General features: G+C 66.6%; 2 protein-coding genes across 2 annotated transcripts in view; both read left to right on the top strand.

Moving 5' to 3' along the window:
* The window catches only part of DPH1 (diphthamide biosynthesis 1), a 28,612-nt gene that overhangs the window by 8,169 nt on the left and 1,929 nt on the right, over window positions 1-18,514 (top strand). The window contains exons 4-11 of the mRNA XM_062592580.1: window positions 6,419-6,540; window positions 8,654-8,808; window positions 9,659-9,780; window positions 11,316-11,384; window positions 12,459-12,615; window positions 13,436-13,536; window positions 14,440-14,518; window positions 14,622-14,753. Of these exons, the coding sequence (XP_062448564.1) occupies window positions 6,419-6,540; window positions 8,654-8,808; window positions 9,659-9,780; window positions 11,316-11,384; window positions 12,459-12,615; window positions 13,436-13,536; window positions 14,440-14,518; window positions 14,622-14,753 (937 nt within the window). The remainder of the gene's footprint in view (window positions 1-6,418; window positions 6,541-8,653; window positions 8,809-9,658; window positions 9,781-11,315; window positions 11,385-12,458; window positions 12,616-13,435; window positions 13,537-14,439; window positions 14,519-14,621; window positions 14,754-18,514) is intronic.
* Window positions 15,469-16,228, top strand: OVCA2 (OVCA2 serine hydrolase domain containing). Its single transcript, XM_062592581.1, has one exon. It carries the CDS (start codon window positions 15,515-15,517, stop codon window positions 16,196-16,198), a length of 684 nt encoding a protein of 227 aa, XP_062448565.1. The 5' UTR covers window positions 15,469-15,514; the 3' UTR covers window positions 16,199-16,228.

Here is an 18,514-nt window from a genome sequence, read left to right as displayed (position 1 = left end):
TCCTCGCCCGGCTGGGGCGCTCCGTCCTCGCGCTCGCGGCTGCGCTGAGCCCCGAGGGGCCGCCGGCGGATGAAGATGTAGCCAGAGTGTCACGGCAGCTGCTTCCTGAAATGCTGAGCAGGTACTTAGCGTGGAGCATTTGAAATTTAAAGCACACTTACAGCATTGACCGGTGTGAGGCCTAGTTAATTAGTGTTAATAGGTTTGTCGTTATCTACTTCCTAAAGAAACTGCTCTCCGGAGCTGGCTCCGACGGAGAGCGCGGGGCGCCGCAGCCCGGGCGTGAGCCCGGATCCAAGCCCGGTGCGGGGGGATCTCCGCGGGGTCCCGGGGCAGCCGCGCACGCTGCCGCCCGCGTGGAAGCCGTTGCCAGCTGAGCTGGCAGGGCCGCGGGCTGGCGCAACCGCATCACGATGCTATCGCGGAGACTTCCAAATTGGCTCCGTTTACCACGGCTGATGTAATTCGGCTGAGGGTAACTCGTGCTGGAGGGCGGCAGGAGGGGGAGCGCGAGCAAGGCAGCGTGGAGAGGCGCGTGGGGGAGAGGTCGGACCGCAGCCCTCCGGGGGGAGGGGGACCGGACTCCCACCCTGGCAGCCGCCGTGCCGGGGGGCGGTGGCGGGTGCCGTGCGTGCTGAGGGCTCCGCGGGCCGGGAGCGCGTCCCCTCCTCTCCCTGCTGCTGCGGGCTGGAGCAGACGGATCAGCTGGGCTCTCAGCTGGGCTTTTGATTCCTTGTTAATAAAGTCGACTGTCAGGCTTTGCAGCTGCTAATCCCTCTGTCTCCCCACTCGGCACTGGCGTGAGCAGCTCCCGCTAATCACGGGAGTCTCGATGGTGATGGGCAGACGTGGGGCTGGCGTCCCAGCTCTGCCAGCCCCATTCGTCCCAGCTGCCCCAGGGCATCAGCCTTGACATGGGGACAGGGACCCCGCAGCTCTGGAGGATTAGGAAAGGCCACGGACACCCCGTCGCTGGCTCCCTTTGCCCCTGCGACTCCAGTGATGCTGGAGGAGGGCAGCATCAGCGGCCCCATTTTTCCTTGCGGCGGGTCAGGAGCTTGCAGGGCCAATTCGAAGTGATGGAGAAACTGGAGTCATCTCCAGCTAAGTAGTGAAGAGTTAAACGTCGCGTGCAGAGCCTGGGCTTTTGGGGCCACGTCCTGGCTGGGGCGTGCAGAGCAGCTGGCGGCCCTGGCAGAGCTTGAAAAGCCCCGCTACACCAGGCAGCGGAGATAGCGAGAGCAGAAAAACTTCCGAGGACTGGCTTGTGCCTGCCAGTCCCTCGATGCCTGGCTGCTGAAGCAGCTGCCTGGTGCCTGCCAGCCCGTCTCTCCTGGGGCTAGTGGGGACCAGGACCAGGATGCCAGGCCAGCTAGGTCCCCTGCCTGCCTGGGCACGGCAGGTCTGAGACAGCACTGAGTGCTGTTGAAATTGTTCTGGGGCGCTGAAGTGATGGGGCACCCGGCCACGCGGGCAGCCTCGCGATGCCCGATCTCTGCCAGCCGGCGCCGCGCTCCCTTCTCCTGTTGTCCTTTAAGCAAAACCCTGAGCCGTTTGCAGCACAGTGCAGCATGCTGTGCAGGGGAATTTAATCACCATCATTAACCACACAACAGCATCATTAGGGAGAATGAAGTTCTCACTTCACTGGAGACGTTTAAAACCTCAGCCCGGGCAGTGATGGTGTGGGGAGGACTAGGCATGGGGGAAAGTATGTGGGACCTGTAGGACTGGCATCTCCCAGGGCCAGGACGTGCCAGTGCTGTCCTGCTGTGGGCTGGAAGATGCACTGCTGGCCACCACGTGCCCCTCGCTCCTTGTGTCCTGTGGAGCCCAGGGGGAGCTGGTGCCGAAGGGCAGCCCCATACCCCTGCCCTCGGGAAGCTGCTGCAGAGGAGTGGGCACCGGCCCGGCGCCGGGCACGGCGCAGCTGTGGCAGCTTTGCCGCCAGCGCACTCAGGGCTCTCGATTTGTCTGTTTTCTGTGGCTCCAAGGCCAGCAAAGTGTGGAGCTGGGATACGCCTGGCTGCCTCAGCAGGAGAGACGTGCTCAGCCTGGGATGCGTGCTCCCTGGGGCACGCGTAGGCAGGGGCTGCCGCGGGCCGGGCGGGCGCGAGCGAGGCTGGGGCTTCCCCCCGGCCCCGCAGAGGAGGGGACCTGGCTTGGGGACAGCCGCTTGCGCGGTGGGCTCCGGGGACGCGCGCGTCTTGCAGTCCTGACCCACTTGCCGATGCTCCGTGGGGCCCCGCGCCGCACGCGGGCGGTAATTGCCCAACTGCAGCGGTGCTCTTCCAAAGCCGTTTGCAGTAAAATTGCAAACTCATTATTTTAATTACGTGCAGCTTTCCTGTGCTAATGAAGTTGGGAGCCTGGTAAGGTGGCTTGGTGACTGGCTTCTCCACTAATTAAATGCATTTTTCTCTGCTGGGGCCGCGCTCGGCCTGACGCCCCAGGACGGCGGGGTGCAGCGGGGACCCTCTGGCCCCCGCACTGCGGCTGGAGCCGGCACGGTGCGGGGATCGGACCCTGGGAGCTGCAGGCGAGGCAGCGGGACGTGTACGGGGTGCCCGGGAGTTTCTCGGAGAGGGTGCGAGGTTTGCAGAGTGGCTGTAGGCTCTCGTGCTCCCCGGCAGGATGCAGTTTGGGGTTTTTGCAGGCTAACCCACGTGCTTGCGTCTAGGCATTTCCCAGCAAGGAGGTGCCGCAACACGGAGCTGAGACAGTGCTTGAGGTGTGATGCCCGGGGGAGGCAGGTGACCGCAAAGCGAGGAGCAAACCTGTCCCCGTGCCCAGCAGGACGTGCTCGCTGGCGGGTGCCTCAGCGTCTCCGCGCTGGCTCCGTCCGCTGCCAACGGCGTGGCGCAGACCGCCCCGGGGCTGGCGGCTCTCAGCCTGGCCCCTCCAGTCCCCTCCTCGGGCAAGAGCTGATGGAGCGTGGCAGGGAGCCGGGAGAGACGGATGTGCCGGGGCTGAGAAGTCACCTCCGCCAGGGAGAGCGGCGCGCTGCTTTATGGGGTGAGGGCCGCCGCGGTATCACTCACGCGCCGCCGCGGTGTCAGGGGGCTCCGCGCTCCTGCCGGCAGCAAGCACTCTCATTTATTTGTCGGGGGGCCGGGATAAATCAGGGCCGGCACTTCTGCTCAGCAGCCAGCTACGAAGCCAGCGGGGGGGTGGCAGGGACCGGCCGCTCCGTGCTCCCTGCCGCTGCCCTAGCCGTGGTGTTTAGGAGCTCCCCTCAAATCCCCCCAGGAAACAGGAGCCGGAAAGGTTGTTTTGCTAATGAAACTCAAGCAGGCATGAGGCCAAGTGCTGGCTGCTGCAGGCTTGAGGGAGGGGGGTCAGGGCCCCCCAAACTTGTCCCTGGGTTGCTCTCCCCTCCGTCCTGCACTGGCTGGGCTGGGTGGTCCAGGGTGCCCCGGCAGGCAGGGAGCAGAGGTGGGACATGCTCCATCCCTGCCCCTGGGATGGGACTCGGACCGCTCGGTGTGTGTCCTGCCAGTGCTGAGCGTGGCACTTTATAAATGGAATTTTGGGAGCCATCTGTTTAAAGGAGGAGATAATGAATTAGGGGAAGAAGAGAAAAATGCTAAGGCCGGGCTGTTTTTTAGAATGAGCCAGGCTTTGCAGGACGTAAAAGATGAATAACCTCCCTACGTGCTCAATATTCATGAGCTCCCAGCTGTAGCGAGCGGCTCGGCGCGGCGCTGGGTGGGGACAGCCGCGTCGCCGCGTCCTCCGTGCCGACACGAGGCAGCGCAGCTGCTGGGACCGCGGGCCGGCGCGCGGCCGGGCCGAGCCGAGCCGCGGGAGCTGCGCGCGGGGATGCGAAGCGCCCGCGAGGCCGCTCCTGGCTGCCCGGGCTGCGTCCTGAGCCCGGCTGGGGGGAGAGCAGCTCCCGGGCCCGTGTCAGAGGCAGGTAGATGCTAATTGACATTTCCTTCCTCTGTAGTTTGATGAAAGGCTCCGGCGACACCGAACTGATTAAAACATCAAGGGGAGGCCCCCACGCTCGCCTTTGATTTGTCTCGGGAGATTATTCCCGCTCTGCTCGACCGCCCAGCCCAGCCGGCGTGGCTGACCCTGGCACGTGCCGGCCCCGCGCCGCAGCTCTGCTCTCGCCCCCTCGGTGCTGCGGGACTGCGCGGGGCCTTTCCTGCCTCGCCGGACCGTACGGAGCAGCTCCGGGTGCCCTCCCGCACCTCCTCATGCCGCGGGGTCCGAGCGCGGCGTCTGCCACCCTCGCCCGGCCCGCGGGGCTGCTCCGCTCCCTGGGAGCGGGAGGGTTTCTCCGACGGGCTCCTCCGACGCGGCCGTCGCCGCACGCGGGGGCCGGGGAGGGCTCGGCAGCCGCTGCACGTGCCGGCAGGCCGATAGCCGCCTGGCCGCATCCCAGGCGCAACGGGCAGGGACCACGGGGCACCTCCGCCAGCCTGCTGCCCCCCTCCCGTGGCTGTTGCTATTTCACTTTCTTGCTTTTCACCCCCAGGGACTTTCTCTGGGGTTTGGGCCAATTTGCATACATTTTAATCTATAAAAAATTAAGCGGCGCTGGCTGCCTCTCTGAGTCAGACCTCCCCGTCCTGAATCTTAAGGAGCTGAATAATTTTCCACTTTTGCTGAGATGTGTGGAGTCTGATTCACGTTCATCTCGTCACCTCTCATTAGAGGAGGGGGCTGGGGGCTTGGCGGCTCCGTGAGGTGCGCAAGAGCCTTCTCGAAGCTTCGTGGCAGCCCCCGACCCCATCAAAGCCGGCGGCGGCACCTCGCCGTGCCAGCGGCGAAGGAGCCGCCTGCCTGCCTGGGCCGTGCCGCAGCGAGGGCAGCGCGCGGGTCCCAGGTGCCGGCAGGCTCCGGGCCATCCCTCCGTGATCCCAAAGCGCCCGCGCCGGGCTGCGGGAGGGAGCCGGAGGCGCCCCAGCCCGGGCTGGCTGGCGTCCCGAGGACGCGGGGAAGGGTCCCCCCCTTCGCCGGGGCCGATCGCACCGAGCTGCTCCCCTGGCCCCCTCCGCTGGCGCTGGCGGATGGGCCGGAGCTGTTAATATTCAGCACGCTCTGCGATTTCTCCACCTTCTGCCATCTGGCCAGATCTGCCCACCATTTCTATTCCTGCCGCCGACGTAACGCTGCCTGCCTGGCTCGCGGGGGGGAGCGCGCGGGACCCTGGCTCGCGGCCAGCCCCGGGTGCCAGCGGGACTTACGCCCAGCGCCCCGCGCTCGCCCGGGCTCCTTCGTCCGGCAGGAGCCGCTTCAGCCCTGGCGTGTCCCGGGAAAGACCCCGCCGGCGTCGCCTGGTGCTCCCTGCTCCCGCGAAGAGCCGCCGGGCGGGAGCCGGCGAGCCTGGGCGCCGTCGGTGCTGGGCACGCGGGCTGGCACGCCGGGCTCGCCGCTGCCCTTGCGTCCGGCGTGCCGTGATCCCGCACCGCGCGGCGGGGCCAGACCCGGCCGGACGCCGGGATGGGGAGCGCGCGTCCTGCCGGCGCTCGGCGCATCCTCTGTGTAAATAAGGAATTAGCAGCTGGTTTGAGCAGCCCCTCCAGGCACGGGGCTTTGTTGCTACAATACCTGCTGCCATAATTAAAATACCACAGCAGCTCCCTGGGAAAGCGGCCAAGCTAATAATCCCCTGAAATGGTGCAATAAAATACCTACAAAGGTGGCGCCTCTAACTCATGCGGGAGCCCCGGCCTTATCTCCCCGTGCCGGAGCCGCCGCGCGTCCCTGCGTCGCCGCGCGGGTGCCAGCACGGTGACGCGGGGCCCGGCCGCCGCGGCTCTCCGGGCTGCGGCCGCGCCGCGCGGCTGCCGGGGGCCGGTGCCAGCGTTCACCCAGCGCTTTTCCTCTCCAAGCGCCGCCTCGGCACCAGCTGCTCTTCCCAGCATACGCCGAGCTGGTGCCCGCGGCGGGCACAGCCAGGGCACCCCGGCTCGCGCGCTGGCCGGGGCCGCACGGAGGACCGAGGCGGCTCCTTGCCGTGCCCGGCTCTGCTCCGGGAGCTGCGGCGGGGCGCACGCAGGCGGCTCTGGTGCCTGGGGCTGCCCAGCGAGGCCGAAGGCACCACGCAGAGCCACAGCTCCCTCTGCCTCCTCTCCCTCCTGGTGCATTAGGAAGCCGGTAGCATATTATTTGATGAGCGGATAATCCGCTGAATTGCAAACAGCTTTACCCAATTGAAGAGGCGGATTACCTCTCTCCAGTTTAATCATGTTGACATCTCCGAGAGTAGCTGGTGCTCATCCTCTTCTGCGCCTCCGGAGGGGCCCTGTGGCCCGGCAGGCGCGGGGGCCGCGGCGGCTTGCGGCGGGACGCGTGCCTGCGGGGGGCCGGCGCGGGCCACGGTGGCCCAGCCCCGGGGTGGCGCCGCCGGGGCGGGCGGGCTGCCGTGCTCTGCGCCCTGCCTCACCGCCCTGCCTCCCCGCAGGTTCACGGGAGCGGAGGCCGTGGTGATGGGCGACGTGACCTACGGTGCCTGCTGCGTGGACGACTACACGGCCAAGGCCCTGGGCGCCGACTTCCTCGTGCACTACGGCCACAGCTGCCTGAGTAGGTGACGCACCAGCCCGGCGGGCCCCGGTGCTGCCCGTGCCCGGGGGCTCCCGGCCGCGCTCGACGCCAGCTCGGGGGCTCAGCGCTGGGTGCTAATCCCTTTTAGAAGGGATTTCTCTTCTCCAGCCTCGATTGCTTCGTTTGGACGGGGCCGGGCCGCCCGGTTCCCTGCCCGCGGGCAGGGCTTGGGGACGGCAGGCTGCGGGAGCAGCGTCCCCGCTGCCGTGCCGCGGCTTCGTCCCGCTCCGCCGCCCCCGGGGACGGCACCCGGCACGCGCCGGCGGCAGTGAAACGGCGCGGGAGCCCAGCAGGAGCCCGCGGGCTCAGAGCTCGCCGCCAGCCCGGGCGGGAGCAGGGCTGCTCCCGCCGTCGCTCCCGGAGCTCGGGGTGGCGGGAGCGAGGTCAGGAGCGACTGGGCAGGGGAGCGACGGCCGCGAGGGCCCGGCCGAGCCCCCTTCCCCGTGCCAAGGGGGGCCGGCGGCCGTTCCCCGTGCCAGCCCGGGGTCAGGAAATGCGTTTAGCTGGCATGATGGCTTGTTTGAAGGCAAAGCGAGGAGGAGGCTGTGCGCTCCCTAGGCGGAACGGTACTCTGGATTCAGTTGCCATGGAAACTGCACTGCTGTCCCAGATGCTGCTAACTTTGAAGTCCACACAGGATGGAATCAGCCCAAAAATAACAATAAGACACTCCGGGTTTTAAGGTGGATCGGCAGAATTGCGATACCACGCGCCCGGCCCGCCGGCCGCTGCCCGTGCCGCGGGCTGGGGCTCGGCAGCCGCGGGGCTCGTCCCCGCCGTAGCCGGCGCAGCGCGGCACGGTGCTCCCGGGCTCTGCCTGCCGCTCTCCGGCACCCCGCGCCCCTGCCCATGGGGCGCCTGCCCGCGGCCGTTGCCAGCCCGCAGCTCGCCTGGCAGGTCCCGGCGGGGACAGAGAGGTCCTCGGACCTCTGCGGGGCTCTTTAGATGGGTTTTCAGGATTGCATCATGCTCCATATAAAATACGGAGTTGCCGGTTGAGAACTGTGTCCCGAAAGCTGTGTCAGCGTGAGCACTCACGGTGATAAATATCCGCACTAGGCGCTTTGTTACAGACGCGAGCGTTACAGGCTCCGCTGAAACAGGGAACATAAAAACTCCTGCTTTGTAGCCTGCTATTAGATAATTAACAGCAGGAAGGGAAGGAAGGGGGTCTCCAGCCAGCGATGCTGGGGAGCGGGCGCCGCGCAGAGAGCTAGCCACCGCCGGCTGCTCTCGGGGGATGGGAATCGCATCTGCCGGAGCTGCCGCCGTGCCGCAGGGAAAGGCGGGCGCTGCCGGGCCGCGCGTCGTGCTGCCCGGCCGCGCGGCAGCGAGCCGAGCGGGGACCGGCCCCGCTGCCCTGGGCGCCGCTGCCCGGCCTCGCGTCCCGCCTGCCCGGAGCCGGGGGGCCGCTCAGCTCCTGCCCGGCCGTGGGGCTCCCTCCCCGTGAAGGACAGAGGCGCTTTCCCTCTCCTTGCCCGGCCTGCCCTGCCTTGCAGGAGGGAGTAATTTGCACCTAATTGTGATCAGGTGAAGAGCACCAAAATGGGAAGTGAATGTGGAGCTGTGGATCGATGCAGACTCTGTGTACTTTAATTATTCACTTAATCGTGGTGACACAGGCTTCTTAGCACCGGGGGTAATTAGATTTGTGTTCATTGATTCCCTGGGCTGCCATTATCCAGCGAGAAACGGCCGGGTGCTCCCCGCCGCCCCCCGGCTGCGGCTGCTCGCCGGCTGCAGGTGCCCTGGGTGACAGCGCGGGCGCAGGGGCGGCACAGCCCTTCCCGGCTGGCGAGCGCGGAGAGCGCTGCCGAGGCGCTGCATCCGCCGGCATAAATAAGGAGCGAGATGGCAGGAAGCAGCGTTGGCCGGCACCAGCCGGGAGCTGGCTCCGAGCGGGGCGGAGGGGCCGCGGTCAGCCCGGAGCAGGCGCCGGGCACGGCTGCGTTGGCGGCGAGGTGGTTGCTGGGGCCCTGGGTGTACCCCAAAGTGTGCTGGGGCACCCACACAGGGCTCATCCCAGTGTCCGGGGTGCCCTCGGGGCGGGGTGTCCCGGCCTTTCCTTACGCCCTTCTCTCCCGGTCACCAGTTCCCATTGACGCCACGCAAGGGGTGAAGATGCTCTACGTGTTCGTGGACATAAAGATCGACACGTCCCACTTCCTCGAGACCCTGCGCTTCAACTTCCCGGCGGGCGCCTCGCTGGCCCTCGTCAGCACCGTGCAGTTCGTGCCCGCGCTGCAGGTGAGGCGGGAGCCCCGCGGCCCCGGCGGGCGCAGGCTGGGCCCCGTGCGGCACCCAGGCCGGGTGCCCGGCGTGGTCCCTCTGTGCTGCGCGATGCTCGGTTTCGGCCCTGCTCCGTGGCCCCGCCGGCGCGGCCGAGCGTCTCGCGGCGCGGCAGGCGCCCGGCTTGCCGGCCGGGTGCCGGGGGCAGCGTGCGCGGTGGCGCCGGGGACGCCGGGGCGCGCGCGAGGCTCTCTGCTCCCAGCCTCCCGGCTTGCTCGTGGGGGCGGTTCCCCTCTAATGAGTAGCGGCGATAATACGCTGCCGCCGTAATGTTGATCGAGTCCTTTGTAATAACTCGGATCAGTGTCTCGTGGTGACACCCCTCCCCGGCTCCCCCGGGGGCTGCTCCGTAAATGTCAGGGCAGGCGCTGGAGCACTTGGCATTTTGATGCAGTGCCGGCAGTGGCAGGGGAAGCTCCGGCAGGTCCGTCTGTCTCCTCCTGAGCGGCCGGCTGGGCGGGAGGGGAGGAGATGGATGAGCCTCTTGAGCCATGTCTATCTAAACAGGGGGCTGTTGAAGCATTAAGCATTTTTTATTTAAATTGATACGTTGTCTGAGCCTAGTGGAGCACCTCTCCTGTGCAGGGCCGTTTCCCTCCACGATGCCTGCTCTGCCCTGCAGCCGGTGCCCGGCCGCTGCGGCAGGGCCATCGCTGCCGGCGCCCCACGGGCATGGGACGAGCCAAGGGACCCAGCAGTGCCGCAGGGGTTGCTGGAAGGTCCCAGGTCTTTGTTGCTCGGGGCTGAGAGCCGAGTTTCGGGCGTGCGGCTGCGGCTTGCCTTGCCCTGACCCCGGTGCCTTCCGCAGGCGGCCTCGCAGGAGCTGCGCTCCCAGTACAAGGTGTGCGTGCCCCAGTGCAAGCCCCTTTCACCCGGGGAGATCCTGGGCTGCACGTCCCCCCGGCTCGCGCAGGACACGGACGCTATCGTGTGAGTACCCCGGGCCGGAGGCTGCTCTGCCCGCTGCACGCCCCTCTTCGGGAGACGGCTGGTGCCGGGGCTCCCCGGGTGCCGCGTGCGGGACGGGGCGGGATGGGCTCCCCGCGGCTCCCGGCGCTGCTTGGAGTGGCTCGTGCTTGTAACGCAGAGGAAGTAATTGAGTCGTATATCAGAATAGATAATAGATGGAAGGGCGGGTGGGTAATTGGAAAAGACAAATGGCTGGGGCCCAACATCACAGCAACATTAATTTTATTTAAGGACAGCAAATTAGAGGGAGCACTTCGCTTCCTATCACCTAATTATTTTAGGTAATGGAAATGCTTAATGTAGTGTGAATACAGTGCGCTGCAGAATAAATAAATACAAGGACCCCACCCCTGGGGGGAGCCGGGGAGCCCGGGAGCAGGGCGGCCCTTCCCTAGGGAGAGAGCCGGAGCGAGGCCTCAGCTCGCCCGGCGTGCCCGGGCCGCCTGCCCCGCTGCGGCGGCCCGTCGGCTCCGCCGGCGAGCTGAGCTTCCGCGCGCTCCCTTCCCGCCTGCCGTGCTCCGAGCCGCCCCGGCCAGCGGCCGCCCGGCATCGCGGGAGGAAATCTCCGCGCTCCAGCGACGAGGGGTTTGCTCTCTCGGAGGCGGGAGCCAGCTTCTCAGCGCGGAGGCATTCCCAAACGCTGCCGGCCGCCGAGCCCTGGGTAACGATCGCTAACGTGCCGGGGGGCTGCGCGACGTGCCCCCTCCGCGCGGGGTTGTGCGTTCGCGGGCCGTTCCTGGGGCCGCCGGGCACGGAGCGGCCGCGGGCTCCGCTCAGCCTCCTCTGCTGGCCGGGACCGGCCCCTCCGCGGCCGGAGCTGCCGTCTGGGGGCTGGGATAAGTCGGACGTGGAAACCCCCCCCAGGCCTTCGGAGGGAAAACTTGGGATCGCGGAGCCCCTCCGGCACGTCGGCGCGCGGGGGGCCGGGATCCGAGGGGTCTCCGGCTCCGTGCAGGGCCTCGTTCTGCCTCGCGCCTCCCGAGGCTCCCGTTAGCCGCGCGGGGAGCAGGGAAAGGAGCGTTCCCGTTGCTCTGTCCCAGGCAGGTGCACGCAGCCCTCGTACCTGCAGCCTCCTGCTGCTCCTTCCTTCGTTATTATTTTCTTATTTAGCCCGTCTCTGGGGCTAACTTTTGCAGACATATTAGCTTTGATCTTCCAAAATGTCATTCTCCAATTAAGGGCAAAATCTAGTCAAGTTTTACGTCTGAATTCATTTTCCGAGCCCTCACTCCATTAGGGCAGCTGAATGAAAGGCTTTGAAATGTAATTGCTGACTTGAAATCCGATTAGAAATGGAAGCAGCAACGTCTAGAGCCGGCCGTAGCGGCGGAGCGCTGCCCGTGCCGCAGCGCGCCGCGGCGGGCGCCCGTTTCAGCCCCGCGAGCGGACGTCTCTCCGCGCGCGGGCGCTGGCCCCGGCGCGCCGGGGGCTGCACCGGGCTCGGGGGCGACGCGGGGCACCGCGGCTTCCCGCAGCGCCGCCTCTCCTCCCTGCAGGTACCTGGGCGACGGGCGCTTCCACCTGGAGTCCGTCATGATCGCCAACCCGGGAATCCCTGCCTACAGGTACGGGGCCGCGGCGGGGAGCCCGGGAGCAGCCCGGTCCGGGCTTCCCAAACCCTCCTCCTGCGCCTTCTGCTCTCCCCGAGAGCCCCGCGGCGGCCGAGACGGGGCGGGCGCCTGCGGCGGCCTCGCGGAGCCGGGCCCGCGGCCGCGCCGGCGCGGGGGCAGGCTGGTGGAGAGGTGCCAAGGGGCGCTGCCGCTCCGTGCTCCACGAGATGAACATCAGCCATTTACTCGGGCTGAATATAAACATTTTGACAAGTACCTGTGAAAGCTCTTTGAGGTGCAGCCATTAAACTCCCGGCTGCTGCAGGCAGAGGCCATAAAGCGTGATGATGAGGCTGCTGAAAGCAGATGAAATATCAAGAGCGAAAGGCTGGGCCCATTTGGCGAAATCTGAATTTCTTAGTAGGTCGTTTGTTACTAACGGGAGACGCGCGGGAGACACGCGTCAGGTTTATAGCGCTGGGGAAGCTGCCGAAACCCGAGTGGGATTTGATTAAAATTCCCCTCGTCAAACAAAGCAACAAATCAAAGATTTCTTCATAATTGATGAGCCGGCAGGGGGGAGCCGAGCGCGGAGCAGAGCGAGCGGCCCGGGCTGCGCTGGGCGTGCAGGGGCTGCGACCCCGGCACCCGCCCCCACCGCGTCCCCCCGGCAGGTCCCCGAGCCGTATTGAGCCTGCTGGGCCCCTGCTTCCCCGGGCAGGGACGCTCTCGGAGCCAATTAGTGCTAACGAAGGAGGGCGGCGAGGCAGGGCAGGATCTGGAGCCCCAGCGGTCCTGGCCGGGCTCCGCGGGAGCGGGGCTGGCACGGAGGGGCGCAGGGACGGTGCCGCGGGGCAGATCCCCCTAGCCCAGGGGACAACCTAACTGCGTCTACCCTCCCTCGGGGCCTTGAGCGCGGCCCCAGGACCAGCCCCTCGCAGCCGGGGCCGGATGCGGTCCCCGGAGCCGCTGCCGCCTGCGGGGCCACGTGCCCGCCGCCGCTCTGCCGGAGCTGGGGGGCGGCACGGGGGCAGCCGGGCTGCGGCGCTATCGGGGACAGGGTGGGCTGAGCCCCGGTCTCCTTCGCAGGTACGATCCCTACAGCAAGGTCTTCTCGCAGGAGCACTACGCCCACGAGCGCATGCACTGCGCTCGGCAGCAGGCCATCCGCACCGCCGCCGGCGCCCGCACCTGGGGGCTCATCCTGGGGACACTGGGGCGCCAGGGCTCCCCCGGCATCCTGCAGGTACCCGCTGCCAGGCTGGGGCTCGCCCGGGACGCCGGGCTCACGCAGGGGGATGCAGGCCTTGCTGGGTCCCAGGTGGGGAGCACGGGCCAGCCTTCCCCCCCCCCCCCAGGGTGAGGGGTGGCACCTTCGCCCGTGCTGGCCTTGCTGCCGGAGGGTGAGGGTGGACGCGGTGCTGCTGAGGATGGGTAGGACTTCCTGGGGGCTGCGGGTGGCGTTCGGGACAGCGTGGGAGCGTTGTGCATTCGCAGGGTGATGCTGGGGGCAGTCAGCAGAGGCGCAGCGAGTTCCCAGCAATTGCTCCCGCTCTGCGGAGCCAAGGGCAGGCTGGAGGCGTCGCTGGGGCTGGCCGAGCACAGGACAATTAATGACAGCTTTGAAGGGCAAGGAAGGACCAGGCAGCTCCCGGGCCAGTCGCTTCCTTCCTGCAGCCTTTCGCCTCCGCGAGCCTGCTGCAGGCAAGCGTCCCGGAGAAGGGAGCCGCTAACGAGAACAGATTGTTGTCATTGAGCGGTAATTACTTCATTAGGCTGAGGCACGCTGGGGAGAGCTGTGTGCGAGGTGGAGCTGTGGCCGCAGCGCAGGACAGCTGCCCGGGGCCCAGCTCCATCGCTGCCCTGTGGCCGCGTGGCTGGAGCAGCCCCGGGGGCTTGGCGGATGCGGTCGAGGTCTAGGGGTGCCAGGATGTGACTGCACCGCAGGCAGGGCTTGGGGCTTGTCCAGCTTCCTCGCTGGAAAACGCCAGACCGGGGGCATCGGCTCATCGCCGAAGCCTGCGCAGCCGCCCCTCACCGCCCCTCGGTGCCTTGCCTTCCCCCAGCACCTGGAGTCGCGTCTCCGTGCCCTGGGACGGCCCTTCGTGCGGGTGCTGCTGTCTGAGATCTTCCCCAGCAAGCTGCAGCTCTTCCCCGACGTGGACGCGTGAGTGTTGCCACCTCGTGCTCACCCTCGCCGGCCCCGGCGTCCCTGGGGTGTCCCCAGGCCCGTTGTGCCAGTGGCGCCAGCAGTGTCCAGGCCTCTGGCATCTGGTTCTCATTTCCTTATGGAAGCCCCAAGGCAGCTGCCACAGCCTCCTGCCTCTTCCCTCGCTGCGGGGCCTTTGGGGATTTGGGAACGGGCTATGTAGATCCCCGTCTCTGATTTACCGTCACGGAGGGTTTCTCGGCCTCCCTAGCGCACGGTGTCCCTTGGCTCCTGGCCCTCGTTCCGCCAGGATCCCCTCAGGACTGTGCTGCCGGGAGCCGGGAACAAACCACAGCCGCTTTGCCGGGGCGTTGTCCTTGCTGCGCGGCTGCGGACATCGAAGCAGCGTCCTTGAGGCTGTCCAGATGCCGCCCGTGTCGCGTCTGTCCTGACGTCACCTGGATGGACAGACACCGGCACAGCTGAAGCCGTGCTGCCTGGGGCAGCTGCAGGATCCCCGCGGCTGATGGTCGGGCACCAGGGACGTGGCCATCCTTGGGAGCGCAGCTCCTCGCCGCCGCGGGTGTTTATTCCCAGCCTCTGAAATATTCTTGGCAGCCTGGGCCGGTCCGCGTGGAGCTCTTGCTCCACTGGACGTGGCTAAGCAGGAGGGAGAGGAACAGATTCCTCGTGCTGGAGATGTGGCCGGGACCAGGCGGCAGGAAAGGCGCCGAGCGAGGCCTGTGCCAGGCTGTCCTGAGCTGGGCCTTCAGCCCTGAGCCGGCGTGCCCGCCAGGGCTGTATCTCGGCTGGTCGCAAAGGGCTGCTCGTCCCCGTCCCCCGAGTTCGTGCGCCAACAGCTCCCTCCCCGCGGTGCCCGGCGCGCCGGCGGCGGTGACGTGTCCCGTGCTTCCCTCCCAGGTGGGTGCAGGTAGCCTGTCCCCGGCTCTCCATCGACTGGGGAGAGGCCTTCAGCAAGCCGCTGCTGACGCCCTACGAGGTGAGGAGTGCCTGGGGGAGCGCGGCGGGGCTGCGGGGAGAGCCTCGGCGCCGGCGGGTGCCCCGGCCCGCCGGGCGCCTCATCCCCTCGCCCCGCTGCGCAGGCCGCTGTGGCGCTGCGGGACGTCGAGTGGCAGCAGCCGTACCCCATGGATTTCTACGCCAGCCAGTCCCTGGGACCTTGGACCGTCAACCATGCCGGCTGCCGGCCCCAGCGCCCCGGACGGCCGGACCAGGTGGGCAGCATGTCTCGTCACGGCGGCGGATCGCCAGGGCCTGGCCCGGGCCAGGCGGCGGGCGCCGGCTTCGCCCCGTGGCCGCTGGCGGGGTGGAGGGGTGCGGGCACCGCGGGCCCCTCGGCGCAGGGCGGGTGCCGGGCGCCGTCGTAGCGCCCGGTGCCGCGTGCCAAAAGCGCCATCCTGTGGCTCCCCCGCCCCGGCCCAGCGCCAGCGGGCACTGGAACCAGCACCCTTGCCAGGGCGCACATCTGGGCACACATCTGGGCGCACATCTGGGCGCAGCGCAGGCCGGTGCGCTCGGCGCCGAGCCGCCCGCTCTGGCAGCACAGCTACGTACGGGGAGGTGGTGGTGGGGGATCCCTGGCTGCGCACCACATCTGGCCGCGCACCACATCTGGCCGCACATCTGGCCTGGGCGCAGCCTCCCGCGAGGCCCCCCGCCGGGCGCCGCCTCCCCCCCACCCCCCGAGACGGGCATCGCCGGCCCTCGGGGGCCCCCGCGGGTGGCAGCGCTGCCCGGGCCCGGGCTGACGCTCGCTTCCCCCGTCCCGCAGGCCGAGGCCGGGCCCGGGCCCGGGGCCGGGGCCGCCGCCAGCCCGCGCGCGTAGCCGCCGCCGCCGCCCTCCGGCCGCCAGGGGGCGCGCGCGGCGCCGGCCGGGAGCGGCGCGCCGGGCCCCGCCCCGCCGGCCAATGAGCGCGCGGCGTTTCGGCGGGAAGCGGCGGGCGGAAGCGGCGGGCGGCGGCTTCCGGCGGCCGCCATGTCGGAGCGGCGGCGGCTGCTGCGGCTGCTCGGCCTCCATGGCTACCGGCAAAACGAACGCCGCTTCCGCGAGCGCACCGGGGCGCTGCGCAAGGCGCTGCGCGGCCGCGTCGAGCTGGTGGCGCTGAGCGCGCCGCACCCCGTGCCCGGCGGCGACGGCGACAGCGACGACGACCCCCGCGGCTGGTGGTTCTCTGGACCCGGCACTTTCGAGGCGCAGGAGGAGGCGGCGGCGCCGGCGGGGCTGGAGGAGTCGCTGGCGGCCGTGGCGGCGGCGCTGGCAGAGCGCGGGCCCTTCGACGGGCTGCTGGGCTTCAGCCAGGGTGCGGCACTGGCCGCCATGGTGTGCGCGCTGCAGGCCCGCGGCGACCCCCGCTTCCCCGTCGCCTTCGCCGTCCTGGTGGCTGGTTTCGCCAGCTGCGCCCCGGCCCACAGCCACTTCTACCAGCAGCCCATTGCCCTGCCCACGCTGCACGTCGTGGGCGATGCCGATGCCGTCATCACCCCACGCCTCAGCTACGAGCTCGCCCAGCATTTCGTGGAGCCTGTTGTCCTCACGCACCCTGGCGGGCACTTTGTCCCGGCTGCGGCGCCGCAGAAGAAGGCCTACCTGGACTTCCTGGACCGCTTCTGCCCTGCACAAGGACAGGCGGACCTGCCGCAGGCTAGTGCCGTTTGTTAATGGTATCTGTAATAAACGAGGCTCCGGTGAGCTGTGCGCAGCCTGCTGTCTGGGTTGAAAGCTCCCTCTGCTCCTTTGCCATCCAGAGTGGCCAAAGAAAGGGCCTTGTGATCTTGCTCTGCGCCTTTGCAGTGAAAACGCAGCACCAGGCGTACTCTCTTCTTTTTTATTTCCTTTCCTCCCCCTCCCCAGCTTTGTTCTCTAGATAATTACGCAAGTGTGAGTATGAGGAGTTTGAGGACAAAAAGGTGACGCAGCTCGGCTTGTAGGCTTTTGGAAACTTGTGTAGCTGTTGAAAGGTAGGGCCCCACAACTTGGCCAAAGGAAGTGGCTGTGCGCTTTGGCTGTGGAGTGCACAGCTCTTCCAGCTTTTTTATCCCCAAGTTTTTTTATATACATTATATATATGTGTGTGTGTATATGTATATATAGTCTCTGTGAAAACTATTAAGCCAACCTTGCAGCTGGGCTAAGTTTAGATTTTTATTCTCCTCTCGCAGTGCCAGAGCTGCTTTTTGTTTCCTTTCAGGAATAAAATCTTTGTACTAGTTTAGCTCACAGAAATTGAGAGATTTCTTCTCTTGTATATTCCTCTATGTGAAGTGTCTTCATGAACAAGAAGACTTGAAAAGAACTGAACTCCTGCTCCTCTCTGGTTTCAATATTTTCCTGAAGCGCGTAGAAATCTTGGTTATTATTGTTACTATAATGGTTGAGTTTCTGCTTGGTAACTGTACTGCTTCAAGACTAAGCTAGTCCGGTCTCTCCTGAGTCTGTAGCCTGGAGCTGTTTTCATGGTATCATGTTAAGGGCCCTGCTCAAAGGGGATTTTTGCTAATGACCCTTTTCCTTAGCGGTACAATGCAATGTAGTTGATAAAAGAAATTTCACAGAACATCATAGGTTAATCCGCCTCTCCCATGTTGCCAGGTGCAGGGTGTACCCTTGCTCTACAGCCCTTTCGGCTTGGAGAAAGGTACAGTGCATCTTCGGGACACTGTGTGCTCCTCGGCGTGCAAGGAGGAGAGCACAGTGTGGTCCAGGAGCATCCTGCAGCCAAGATGATGAGCGTGGGGAGGAGAGGGGCAGAGCCTCTGCAAGGCAGCGTGCGAGCGTGTTGGCTCATGCTGGCGGGGGAGGGAAGGTTCCCCTCGTGGCCATGTGCTCCTTCATGTGCTCCTTACACTTTCCTAGGCTGGAGCAAACAGTTGTGCAGCCACAGGGGAGCGGGATCAGTAGGTGGAAATGCTTTGAGTGTTTATTCAGCCGTGAACAGGCCTGAGAACTGCCGCAGGTTAAAACTAACCAAGCAAAAGAAAGCAGTTTCAATTTGTGTCAGTTTTGCCCTCTGGTTTGTTGCTGGTTAAGTGTCAGCGCAGTAGAGACGACGGGAGGAGGATGTGGCTGGTTTCGTCCATGGCCCGGACCTGGGCTGATGTGCTCCCCGGGGGCTGGAGGTTGCAGCGGTCCCTGGGGCTCCGGCGGGCTCCTGCCTGCTGCCAGCATTGCCATCTCGTGGCATCCAGAATCCTCGCAGCGCTCGGAAGGGGAAGTGGGGGATGAAAGGGCTGAGCTGACTCACGGAGCCGCACATGGCGGCTGCGTCAGAGCCACCCGGGCAGGCAGGGCTGGCTCTCCACGCTGCCTCGTGCCTGCTTAGGTGACGTGAAGGCACGAGGTGGCTGTCACCCGCCAGTCACTGTGATGGGGAGACCAGAGACCAGTTTGGGGGAGAGGGAGGAAGCTTTTGGCTTGCAGGGGAGGTGATGGTCAGGCAAGTGCCTGCTGGAACGACAGTGGGGAAGGCAGATGTGCTCTTCTGCTCCCTGGGTGGCATCTGCATGGCCAGGTGCCCTCCTGGCATCTCAGCTCTGCCCCTCTTCCCAAAAGAATGGTGAAGGGAGAGGCGAGGAGCTGACAGACACCAGGGAAGCAGCAGCATGCGGGCTCAGGCTCAGCAGCCAGCGCTGCAGAGTGTGATTTAACCCAGTGGATGCTGCTGATGAAGCATCAGGGCCTTTGTCTCAGTGCTGCTCCCCCCGCTTGAGCTATTACCAGCTATGAAAGGATGGCAGCAGAAAGCACTTTGCAGATCCCGCCATTAGCTGTTTAATTATTTGAGAGCTGCAGCTCTCGGCGCCGCGGCCGCGGTGGTCTGCGGCTGTTGCGCAGCGAAGCGGCTCAGCCCCCTGCCGGAGCCGCTCTGCAGGGCGGCGCGGAGGAGGCACTGCAGCACAGGGACGCCTGCTCGCCGCGCCGTGCCCTCCGCGGCGGCTCCCGGGGCGAGGTGCCGGCCTCCTGCCGCAGAGCACGCGC

Source organism: Rhea pennata, chromosome 20 (assembly GCF_028389875.1).
Source record: "Rhea pennata isolate bPtePen1 chromosome 20, bPtePen1.pri, whole genome shotgun sequence".
Taxonomy (NCBI): Eukaryota; Metazoa; Chordata; class Aves; order Rheiformes; family Rheidae; genus Rhea; species Rhea pennata.
Note: the sequence above shows the minus strand (reverse complement) of the source record. Positions and strands in the feature narration are given on the sequence as shown.

Coding starts and splice junctions, on each gene's coding strand:
- OVCA2 (XM_062592581.1), top strand. CDS start 15,515: ATGTCGGAGCGGCGGCGGCTGCTGCGGCTGCTCGGCCTCCATGGCTAC.